Here is a 13,089-nt window from a genome sequence, read left to right on the forward strand (position 1 = left end):
TAACAATGGTATTCACAAGAACAAAAATACATTATGATGCATATCTTTTGAAAAGCAGTATGCAGGCGGCAAGTAAACTCGTACCGTTCCACATTATATCGTTGTTTCTGTCCGATTAACTCTGTGTGCCTAAAACTAAATTGCACCTCAGGGATTAATAAAGTATTGTAAATGCTTGAAGTAATCAGCCACACTTGGGCAGAAAATTAAGAAGAGGACAGGTGTGAAACAAAAAAGACAGCGAGAACAGCAAGAACGCAGAAGAAAATAAATGAAATCTACACATCATTTTGCTATGTCAATCTAATAGTGCATTTTCTATAATAGGGTTGGCCCTGCTTTCACTTGTTAAATCACCTGGGATCGAGTTGTGGCAGTGTGCTGTAATAAACAGCTGCGTCCATCTGTTTGCTTTTGCTCGTATACACTTGAGATTGAAAAGGGCTGAATATCTATTACCTTCTCAAATATAGGCAATATACATGCAAACAGAGTGCTGGTTTAACACTCGCCCAAAACAATTAGAGCACTTGATAAACATTGCAAAGAGAGAAGGGTAAATTATAGACCACGACACATCAAGTCAAACATGTTTACATCCCACCTGTATTTAAACTAGATCTGAAGAAATATAGAGATGGAAGCTGTCAGTCAAAAGTAGGTAGACTAGTTTATTCATCAAATTATCTAACATATATACATGCAACCTTTACTAACAAGAAACGATAGCTTCCAAACATGTCCGATTTAGACAACTATAATAAGGCAGGTTAAAAAAGATATTGGTAAAGATATGTGATGTTAGTACAAAGACAGCAAAAAAAAGAACATTGTCATAGATATTAAATCAGACATTGTTAATGCTCAAATGATTTGCCCTACATTTATAAAATGGCTTTTATAGTTCCAGCTTGCAGTATTTGAAGTGCAGATATACACACACATATGGCTGCACATACTACATTAATGCGATTTAAAGCAGCATATGCAATCAAGCTACTTGATGGAAGAATTCATTGTTTTAGTTATTAATATTAATAAACCTACAGATTGAATACTTGTGTCTTTTATCATATTGCTGTAGATGTTTTTCTAATACTGTGAACATGACAGTATATGATGGGAAAGATAATAAGCAAACTCTTACTGCTTTCGACCTGCGGTGACCTCTGCCAATCTGCACTCTCTCTCTCTCTCTCTGCAGTATAATTGTATTGAGCAGGATATGAATCAGTGAAGGAAAAAATGAATTACTCTCACATGTAGGGGGTAATGAGCCGCATGTCATCTATAAATGGAGGAATTTTTCTTGTGTATTTACTTGTAGTGTTTTCTTATTGACAGAAAAGGCATAGGCTCATTTCTTTGGTGTAAATGCCCACGCACAAAAAATAGATATTATAGATATTATTAAGTCTGAAACCACTTGTGAAATGTATTAATTTTATTACTATTTAGTTTGAGTGAAATATGGAACTGAAAAATGCACATAAATTGCAGTATCCCTGCTAACAAAAATATATTGTATGAATATATTTGTATGAATGTTTTGCTAATGTTTCCATTAAGTTATGAAAATGTTATTTTCTGAATATATCCTGAATGTTCAAAATGTCCAGTTTTTTAAAATGTTTAAAAAACATTTTTTTTCTTGGTTATGTGAACATTAAGGGAACATTCCATTTTATAAAATACTTAATGGGAAAGTTACTTTTGAATGTTCACTGAACGTTCTAAATTAAGTAGTAGTAACATTAATGTTAGATGAAAGTTCAACTAAAACGTTCCAGAAAAAAAAAAAAAAAAAAAACATTCCATGAGCCATGTATAAATAATGATTTGTACGAATATTATTGAAGACCAGATAACTTTGGACGAACATTCTGCTATCGTTGCTGGAAGAATGTTTGTTTATAACTTTGAGAGAACCTAGATAGAACGTTATCAAAAGTTCTGACAACGTTCCCTCATTTTTAATAACATAAATAGAGCAGAATCTCAAATATTTGTTCTTCATTTCATATTGTTTCTATGTTTTTTAAAATGTTTGTTGTTGTTTAATTAGAATGAAAAGGCTAGATGTTTTTAGCAGCTTGGCTGACCTTCGAGTTAGTCGTTCGATTTAAGGCTCGGCAGATGAATTCTCCTGCTTCCATCACTTTCAACAGGTCCACCCCCTGCATCAGAAACACAAACAACTTAACTGAGCTGCACCAATCACAATAGGCACCAGGGGGCGCAATAGCAAAAGAAACTCAAAGTCAGAGGTTAGCGTTGCTGAGATGTTATCTGTGCAAGGATTAAAAAGAGGAGGTAGTTAAAGTGTGTGGATAAAAAAAAATGTGTGAGAAACTGTAGAACATAATTACTGCCACCAGAATATCAGGTATATCAGGACTGTTATCCACAATTTTACCAAATAATGCCCTCCAGACACACTCTCACACACCCATGTAAATGTTGTGTATATACTATAACAAAACCAATTTTCCACATTTTGTTCAATTGTTCTTGAGACAGCAGGGAAAACTGAGTAATGGAAAAACTGGGAGTGTAGTCGAAGTGTATGAATAAACATATAGTGTGGCCTCAGAAAGTGTTTGGACACAAAATCCAAACATAAAAATGTGTGCATGTCTTTGCGTGATGTAACAAAATATCAGACCAGAATTGGCATTTATTTTAAATAGCAAAATGTCTCACGAAAAGATAATCAGGGTTGAAATGATACGATAGACATGCTGCCCAAAATGATGCCAAAAAGTAACAGGACACTTTCTGATTGTAGAAATGTGTAGAACTTAATAAACGTGCTGAACTCCACCTGTGGTTTCTCTGCTTGCACACACCCACTGACTTCATATATCTGCCTAACTCATACATCCACAAAAATAAATAAATAAATAAATAAATAAAAATCACCATTGCAAAAATAGTTCAGAAAAGCGAAGTTGAGAAAAGCTTGTGCAGCATTTGACCACCATTTGTTTGAATCCAGTTTGATGCCAGCACTTTATTCGATATTCTGCATCTAATGACATTCGTGACTTAATGGGTACTTCACCACTGGTAAAATGGGCTTTCAATAAACCCTGCCTTACAGTTGAAAGGTGAAATTGAAATCGGTGCTACTTGACTAGATAAAACAGAGAAAAAGGCTGTTGTCTTCCCTTTTGCCCAATATGTAGGAAAACTTCAACACCCATAATGCACTGGGCATGTTGTCGTTCAAGGCCGGCTATAGAGATATGCTTACCAGAGTCAGATACTGCTGTGCTTTAGTAGGAAATACTTCTTAGCAAACTTTTAGTCATAATGGTGTCGACTTGTATTGTTCCCGGGTGAAAGAATTCAAAGAGTAAATGTTTAGTGGAGTGAGTTACTTTCGGTTTCAGTGAAGGATTCAGCACGTTATACTGTAGGCAGTGGATAAAGGCTGCAAAGAATCACAAATACGGAGAGAACGGCAGAACGGACTATCTGAAAAACCTCTGTGTTTGTAGTCAATTTCAAACTGGATGACTATGAACACAGTTTTATATGGAAGCTTGTTTCTGCCACTAACTAAAAAATGAAAAGGTAATTGTTACTTTTTATCTCGCAATTTTTTTCTCAGAATTGTGTGATATAAACTCGCAATTGCAAGAAAAAAGTCAGAATTGTGAGATTTAAACTAGCAATTTGAGATATGTAAATTCTCAATTGCGAGAAAAAAGTCAGAATTATGAGATATAAACTCACAATTGCGAGAAAAAGCCAGAATTGCGAGATATAAACTCGCTATTGCGAGAAAAAAGTCAGCATTGTGAGATAAAAAGTCTCAATTACCTTTTTTATTTTTTAATTAGTGGCAGAAACAATCTTCTGATTTTTTTCTCGCAATTGCGATATTATATCTTGCAATTCTGACTTTTTTTCTCGCAATTGTGGGTTCATATCACACAATCCTGACTTTTTTCTCGCAAATATCTCAAAATAAAAAGTCACAATTATCTTTTTTTTTTTTTTTTCGTGAAAGAAACAAGCTTCCATAGTTTTAGACCAAATGGAGGGGAAAAACTGAAAGAAACTGTCATTCCATGAGTTCCGCTGAAGCGAAACACCATCGCTTACAGGTAAGAAAACTGTTGCCATAGTGTTTCATTTTTACCATAATGCTGTTTAAAGGGTAGACATATTATGATACAATTTTTAGAGATAAACCTACACTTACAATAACTGTTCTGTTAACAACAGCTCTGTCGATCTGACTGTCCGTGGCGGGGTTACAAACATGCAGAAGTATAATCTGTAGTTTTCATGAAAGCTCTGGAGCTGTCCAATTTGCCAATTTCACAACCCAGATAACATGGAGAAAAAGTAAACATTGTTCATTTACATATACTAGGCTACCAACATTCTAATAATACAAAGAGGGTTGAAAATTGGCGATGTTACAATTTAAGTGTCCAAAAGTGCTGTTGTATATTAACATAACTTTCTTGATGATTAATATAGAAAACCAAGACTTACGGTTTCAATTCCAAGACCATGTAGCATATATAAAACATCCTCTGTAGAAACATTGCCAGACGCTCCCTTGGCATACGGGCATCCTCCGAGGCCTGCGACCGAGGAGTCGACCACAGAAACCCCCATCTGCCAAACACAAATGAAGGCCGGTTAAAACCAACCTATGAAACCTAAGGGTTGTAAAACCTGAGAACAATAGCGTCCATTATCTCAAGGTATTTACTTTACTCTGTTTCCTGGAGATTGGCATATATAGAACATCTGGTACATTATGGAGCACCTGTACCTTCTGTTGGACTGCATTTTTCTTGGAAGTCCCATTTAACCAGAAATTATTTGAACCGGATACGATGCTATGGTAATTCTACCCTGAGTATTAATCACATATTAAAGAAAACATGAGGGTAAATGAGGAGATTTATTTTAATGTAATAAATATGTTCTTTCAAGGTCAAATGTTAGCACAAAATGGGAAATAACAATCGTAAATGACCTCTGGTGGGACAGCACTCCCTTTTCCAAAACCAGATTTGCTAATGTGAAAGATACTTGGTTTTGGCAAACGGGAGAAGCGTTTGAACCCAAGGCAACGTAATAATTCAATGTTAATCACGCAGAGGCACTATGGTTTAACCTTGAGTACAATGCCTCAGTCTTCAGTGGTCCTGAATAAATACAGCTAACACATATGAAAAAATAATCACCTGTAAATGCACCTACTGTCTCCATGAACTTGCACTGCAGCACAATGTTCATAATCAGAGTAATTGTGGATTTTCAACGGGGTGTGGAAAAAAAGGCTTTTTTCTACAGTGGACCACAAGTGTCTGGCCTCCATATGAGAATTAATGATGCGTTCTGGGCCAGTTTTGCACGTCTGCGCTTTTGTCGGAGCGCTAAACCAAACACCCAGAAGATGTTGCTAAGCAAAGGATTACACATAAGCCTACTACTAAACTCCAATGAACTTCAATGAACTCTTTCAAGCTGCTGATATGATTCAGTTTATGAAACATGAGTTGTAGTCCTCCTTAAAAGAACCAAACTGGGCTCAGATCACATTTGGGTTCAGTCCATTGTGTTTTGTGCTTTCACTGTTGTTGCTTTTATTAGTTCAACCTCTGTTACATTAAATATTTGAGTACAATTAGGGTTGTTACATTTTTGGTTCAAGGCAATGACAAACTAAGAAGTCTGATTATGTTAACATACATACTGTATATACACAGCGATATTTGCCAGGTGATAGGGATGTTTTCTGAGTGCTATTCTATACTGAACAATAAAAAATAATAAGCACCAGCACATGTCTCTGTGTTCAATTAAACATATATAACTGATATTCATCATTCAATTCAATAAAACATGTTAAGGCCTATACATATTGTGAAAATTTATATATTAGAAAATGAACACACTACACTTTGATATGACAATATTTATATTTAGAGCAGGGATGGGCAACTTTGGTCTTGGAGAGCCGTTGTCCTGCAGAGTTTAGTTCCAGCCCTGATAAATACTCATCTGCCTGTAGCCTTTTAGTAATCCTGAAGACTTTGATTACCTCTTCAGGTGTTTGATTAGAATTGGAGCTAAACTTGCAGAATAATGGCCATCCATGACTGAAGTTGCCCATCCTAAACTAATTATGTCATTATAATTTCTGTCTTAGTTTCGTTCACACAACATTGAGATAAAAGCTGTAATTAGTGCTGAATATGTCGACCTTTCTGTATGAATATCTTCATAGAAAGAAAATAAGGTGATCTCTGTGTGTCATCATTACCTTTGTATAATAACCTGTAACAGCCGCAATTATTTGGAATCACATAAATGTGGAAATAATATTTTCTTGGAAAAAACGTGTCACTGTAAAACCGAACAGTGAAATTAATTAAATGAAATGAGTTTGTTTCACTCAAATAATAATGAAAGTTCATTGTACTTAATAGAAAAAAAGTTGTGTGATTCGACACACTGATTCATAACGCTCCGAAGCTTCCTGAAGCAGTGTTTTGAAATCGGCCATCACTATGTAAGTCATTATTTTGTTTTTTTTTTGGCGCACCAAAAATATTCTCGTCGCTTTATAATATTAAAATTGAACGACTGTACTCACATGAACTGATTTAAATATGTTTTTAGTACATTAATGGATCTTGAGAGAGGAAATGTCATTGCTGGCTATGAAGGCCTCACTGAGCCATCGGATTTCAACAACAATATCTCAATTTGTGTTCCGAAGATTAACGAAGGTCTTACGGGTGTGGAACGGCATGAGGGTGAGTAATAAATGACAGAATTTTCATTTTTGGGTGAACTAACCCTTTAAGTGTTTTTTTTGTGTGTGTGTGTGTGTGTGTGTGTGTGTGTGTGTGTGTGTGTGTTTGCACAAGATTAACATAGGGACACATACGTTAGTGTTTAATGTTGTGTATGTTGGGATGTTATGTCTCATTGTTAATATGTAGGTCTTAATATGTAACTTTCAAAGACACAAAACATACATTTTTTGTACGTTTAGAAAGGTGCTAAACCGTACAATATTGACGTAATTATAGCACTAAAACGTAAAAATACTTAAGTTTTTACAGCGAAAAAATGTAAAATATTTACGAATCTTTCATGTCATAAAGATAACGTTATATGTATAATTTCCATTTTATCGTTTTGTAGATAAATGTAAGATCCCTAAACCCCATCCTGAACCTAAACGTACCCATTTTATACAGAATGTTAAAAGAATAAAACATAATGGACAGAAATGTTTAGGAAAATGACAATTTTAGTAAAAATATAACATTAAAACGATATTTTGACCCGCTAATCCTAAACCTACCCATAACCATTTCTTAAAACTCCGTACTGTCATAAATAAAAGAATAACAGACAAGCAAGCGTAATCACAATAATTTATTTATTGCGAAAATGTCAAAAGTGGTACCAAAAGTAGTTCAAATGATGATGAGTTGCAGTCGCAGTCCTCTCTGGTGGTAATAGTTTTTTATAGGGCACAGAGCAGAATTTAACTTATTAATCCATGAAAATATGATGAATCCGGCTTCTCTCCGTGAAGGCGCGCACTCATTTCAAATGTCAATCCACTGAAACACGGCATGTCGCAATCTGTGACGAAGCAGGTGAGAACCAATGAGCGTTTGATATCAGTGCCGTAAACCATGTCGTAACACTTCTCGAGGGTGGCGCTACTTTCAAATTTGAATCATAACGAGCGCGAGCTTTGACTGTGCCGGTCGCTGTTGCTGAGAAATAAGATAAAGATCGCCAGATAAAGGGCTGAATCTGTTCCTTACAAACATATGGATTCTAAAGATATGGAGTACAGCAAACAAATAAAATTGATGTGATTTGTGAATTTTTGTTTATGTGCTTTCTTTGGTGTATCTTATGGTTGTATTGTCAGTCGCTGCAGGAGAAAACGCCTTCTGTGTCGCACAGCAAACAAACTAAATATTACAAAATGGTTAAACAATTACAGAAATTGTATTCATAAGGTTTCAGAGTGTAGCCTTGTTTAACATTATGTAATCCTCCGAAATGAGTTGGCAGCACAAATCATGAGTAGATGTTATTTTCATATTAAGTAGATGAGTAAACTGCTTTCAATAAATTCGACTAAAACATGTATTGATATGACAATTGAATACAACAGATTTAAAACATTAATGCCACGATTTTAATATTAATACATGGGAATTCATATGTATTCACACTTTACATTACATGATTTACATTTTATTGCTGTTAATGCTTAAGTATTTTTACGTTTTAGTGCTATAAATAAATGTATGAAAACGTAAGTAAATGTACGTGTGGTAGAACGTCTCGGTTACAAAGGTAACCCTCGTTCCCTGAAGGAGGGAACGGAGACGTACGTCGGACAGACCGACGAATAGGAATCTCGCTAGAGAGGCCAATCTACTTCGAGTGTAACTACAACGAGCCAATGCACATTGGCATGCAATCATATGCATCAGCTGCTCGCCTCGCAGCGCGGGTATATAACGAGCAGCAGGTGCGTTGCATCTTCAGGTTTTCGCTGAGGAGCCGAACCGGATAGGCGGCAGCATCAGCGGGGTACAGCGACTGTGGCGATGGGACGTACGTCTCCGTTCCCTCCTTCAGGGAACGAGGGTTACCTTTGTAACCGAGACGTTCCCATTCAGTCGGTCACGTTCGACGTACGTCGGACAGACCGACGAATAGGAATCCCTACCAAAGCGCCACAGGGGCTGCCCTCTTCCAGCGCTCTGTTGTAAGCCACCTGAACCCCCTTGCCTACGGACGGTGGGACAGGGCTAACACAGAGAGTGTCAATCACTGCTGTTCCCCAAAACCCATTCAGTGAGACTATTGGATAACGCTGGGAAAGCGTACCCTTCCGCTGGGAAAGGAACGCTGCGGAAGCCACATCCTTCCCGAAGGAGTTAAGTGGAGAAGTACATATGGACTAACCCGTAGGCTGTACTACATATGGAAGAACTGGGGTGACTCCAACTCGATGAGAGGTGGGTTCTCCCAGAGGGAAAGACACGGGCTTCGTTTAGGAGCAACCGTGGAACTAGACATATGGGATCCCAGTAGGGTCACACATATGGTACCCAGCCTAAACCCGGTTCTCAAGGATACAACGGAGTATAGGCCTAGCGCCAGACGTTCCGCCACGTCGGCTGCCGAAGGGAGATCGGAGGACTCAACAGGGTCTGCCTTGTAGGGACTCTCTGGAGAAAAAAGCGCATGTAAGCGCAGCAAGCCGACACTAAGCCGGGGCCTCTCCGTGCCTCTGACCTGAGGTGAGAACACGGGAGGAGACCGGCTCGACACGAAGGCTATAGAATCTAGCGAACGTGTTAGGTGTCGCCCAGCCCGCAGCTCTACACATGTCTGTAGCGAGGCGCCACGAGCCAGCGCCCAGGAAGATGCGACGCCTCTCGTGGAGTGCGCATGCAACCTGAGCGGGCAGGGCACGCCCTGAGCTTGGTAAGCCAGGGCGATGGCATCCACTATCCAGTGGGCCATCCTCTGCTTGGAGACAGCCTTTCCCTTCTGCTGGCCTCCGTAACAGACAAGAGCTGGTCTGAGGTCCTGAAGCTTTGAGTTCTGTCTATGTACAGTCGCAAAGCACGAACTGGACAGAGCAAAGCCAGGGCTGGGTCTGCCTCCTCCGAGGGCAGCGCTTGCAGGCTCACTACCTGGTCCCTGAAGGGAGTGGTAGGAACCTTGGGCACAAGCCAGGCCGGGGTCTCAGTACCACATGGCCGTCACCCGGCCCGAACTCCAGGCACGATTCGTCGACCGAAAAAGACTGCAGGTCCCCTACCCTCTTGATGGAGGCCAATGCAACCAGCAGCAAAGTCTTCATAGACAGAATCTTTAAGTCTGCTGATTGCAAGGGCTCAAAGGGAGCAATCTGAAGTGCTCTCAGCACCAGAGCAAGGTCCCAAGAGGGTATGGAGGGAGGACGAGGAGGATTTAACCGCCTCGCCCCCCTAAGGAACCTGACGACCAGGTCGTGCTGACCAACAGATTTGCCATCTATGTGGTCATGATATGCGGAGATAGCAGCAGTATGGACTTTGAGGGTGGAGGGGGACAGCCTACGCTCCAACCCCTGCTGCAAGAAGGAAAGCACGACACCGATCGAGCATCTTCGGGGGTCCTCTCGACGAGAAGAACACCACTCGACGAACAGGTTCCACTTCAAGGCGTAAGCCCGTCTCGTAGACGGAGCACGTGCCGAAGCGATGGTGTTAAGTACCTCGGGGGGTAAGTCACCTAGAACCTCCGCGTCCCGTCCAGGGACCAGACATGGAGTTTCCAGAGGTCTGGACGCGGGTGCCAGAGAGTGCCCCGTCTCTGAGAAAGAAGGTCCTTCCTCAGAGGAATGGGCCAGGGAGGGGCTGTCGCGAGGAGTGAGAGTTCTGGGAACCAGGTTCGGTTGGGCCAATAGGGCGCAACTAGCAGAACCTGCTCCTCGTCCTCCCTGACTTTGCACAGGGTCTGTGCAAGTAGGCTCACTGGGGGAAAACGCATATTTGCGAAGGCCCCGGGGCCACCTGAGCGCCAGTGCGTCTGTTCCGAGTGTTCCCCGGACAGGGAGTAAAACAACCGGCAATGGGAGGTTTCTGGTGAGGCAAACAGGTCTACCTGAGCCTCTCCGAACTCTCTCCAAATCAGCTGGACCACCTGGGGGTGGAGTCGCCACTCTCCTGGCCGCGCAGCTCATGATAGCTCGTGGGCCACACGGTTGAGCACACCGGGAATATGAATGGCACGAAGCGACCTCAGATGCTTCTGACTCCAGAGGAGGAGATGGCGGGCGAGTTGCGACATGCGACGGGAGCGTAGACCACCTTGACGGTTGATGTACGCAACGGTCGCAGTGTTGTCCGTCCGGACCAGTACATGCTTGCCCCGTAGCGGCCCTTTGAGGCGGCTCAGGGCAAGGCGTACCGCTAGCAACTCGAGGCAGTTGATGTGCCAATGCAGATGGGGGCCCGTCCAACCCCTGACACTGCATGCCCGTTGTACGTGGCACCCCAGCCTGTGGCAGAGGCATCCGTGAATACCACAGCATGCCGGGACACCTGCTCTAGGGGTACTCCAGCCCGAAGAAACAAGGGGTCCGACCACGGGCTGAAGGTTTGGCGGCACTCCTGAGTGATTGCCACCCGGAACGTGCCGCGTTGCCACGCCCATCTCGGGATCCGGCCGTGGAGCCAGTGTTGAAGCGGTCTCATATGAAGCAGACCGAGCGGGGTTACTGCCGCTGCGGCTGCCATATGCCCCAGGAGCCTCTGAAAAAATTTCAGTGGAACCGCTGTCCTGCCGTTGAACGTATTCAGGCAGTTCAACACCGACTGAGCACGTTCCTCTGTGAGGCGTGCTATCTGTTCGACCGAATCCAACTCCATACCGAGAAAAGAGATCCTCTGCACCGGGGCGAGTTTGCTCTTTTCCCAGTTGACCTGAAGACCCAACTGGCTGAGGTGTCTGAGCACCAAATCCCTGTGTTTGCACCACTGATCCCGGGACTGTGCCAGAATGAGCCAGTCGTCGAGATAGTTAAGGATGCGAACACCCTGTTCTCTCATGGGAACAAGGGCTCCCTCCACGACCTTCGTGAAGACGCGGGGAGACAGGGCCAGCCCGAAGGGTAAGACTCTGTACTGATATGCTTGACCTTCGAACGCAAAAACGCAGGAATGGCCTGTGTCGCGGAAGAATCGAACATGAAAGTACACGTCCTTCAGGTCGATCGCTGCAAACCAATCCTGGGGACGGATGCACTCGAAAATGCATTTCTGCGTGAGCATTTTGAACGGTAGCTTGTGAAGGCTCCGATTCAAAACTCGCAGATCCAGGATCGGTCGTAACCCACCGCTTTTCTTGGGTACAATGAAGTAGGGACTGTAGAACCCTGACCTCATATCGGCTGGAGGGACCGGCTCTATCGCGTCCTTCGCCAGTAGGACCGCGATCTCCGCACGCAAGACACGGGCATCGACAGCCTTCACTGCAGTGAGGTGGACACCCCTGAACTTGGGGGGACGCCGGGCGAACTGAATCGCATAGCCGAGCCCGATGGTCCGAATGAGCCAGCGAGACGGACTGGGGAGCGCTAACCAGGCTCACAGAGACCGTACAGGCGGGATCAAAGGGACCGCAGGCGTACCCGCAGTGAGGCAGCGAGGTGGAACACAGGGACGCAGCTCGGGAGGCTCTCTCTGCGAGGCGGCCCGAAGCGGGGTCAGAGTGTGCTGTGCAACACCTACCTGGTTCCACGGTTGGGCAGGGGGCGCAGGAGAGGCTTTGCTGCCTTCTCGACTGCACGCCGCTGCCCTCTGGCGAAGGAAGAGGGGGATGAGAGTGGTGAGGCTTTTCTCCTCCCACTGCTCTCCGAGCCCTCTTCAGACCCAGAGATGGAGGAACTGCTCTCTTTTTGAAAATTTGGGTACCGCTGGCTGTTGGACCAGCGGGAGAACAGAAACAAACCCAACCAACAGGATTTACCACCCGGCCCTCCTCCGGGGGGGGGAGAGCAGCCCCACCCGTCTCTGGGTCACCCGTCTCAGGGGTGATTTTTCACTAACCACTTAAACAGTAGCAGAGACGGGAGGTGTCATCTTCCTGCAGCGGACACAGTAGAGCAGACTGGGCCGGAGTTTTTTTTTTATTCTGCAGGGGACGACACCCTTGGCGACGAGCAGACTGAGGGCCCACGAGGAACTCAATGGTTTGTCGGGGGAGGCTCCCCGGTCTGCCACTAACTGAGGAGAACTGCTGGGCTCAGTCCCCGACAGTGTCACCGAAAAGGCCACCTTGTGAGATGGGAGTGTCGAGAAAGCGTTTAGCTTGACGACCTCTTGCACCTCAGCAAGGTAAGCCAGGGGGGCGCTTCTGGACCACTGAGGTGGACATCGTCTGGCCGAAGGCCTGCGCCGTGACTTTGATCACGGTTAGTCAACAAGCGCAGCTCAACCCCGGCTCAGAACTACCCTCATGCATAAAGAGTGCCTTGGCCTCACATGCAGGGTGGGTGTGGTCTGTGAACAG

General features: G+C 43.3%; 1 protein-coding gene across 1 annotated transcript in view; it reads right to left on the reverse strand.

The window, feature by feature from the left end:
* Nucleotides 1-651: 651 nt before the first annotated feature.
* The window catches only part of hmgcll1 (3-hydroxymethyl-3-methylglutaryl-CoA lyase-like 1), a 50,132-nt gene continuing 37,694 nt past the window's right edge, over nucleotides 652-13,089 (reverse strand). The window contains exons 8-9 of the mRNA XM_051916896.1: nucleotides 4,513-4,638; nucleotides 652-2,177 (exon numbers count right to left, since the gene is read on the reverse strand). Coding sequence (XP_051772856.1) covers nucleotides 2,076-2,177; nucleotides 4,513-4,638 — 228 coding nt within the window. The 3' untranslated portion in view covers nucleotides 652-2,075. The remainder of the gene's footprint in view (nucleotides 2,178-4,512; nucleotides 4,639-13,089) is intronic.

This window comes from Ctenopharyngodon idella, chromosome 13 (genome assembly GCF_019924925.1).
Source record: "Ctenopharyngodon idella isolate HZGC_01 chromosome 13, HZGC01, whole genome shotgun sequence".
In the NCBI taxonomy this organism is placed as follows: Eukaryota; Metazoa; Chordata; class Actinopteri; order Cypriniformes; family Xenocyprididae; genus Ctenopharyngodon; species Ctenopharyngodon idella.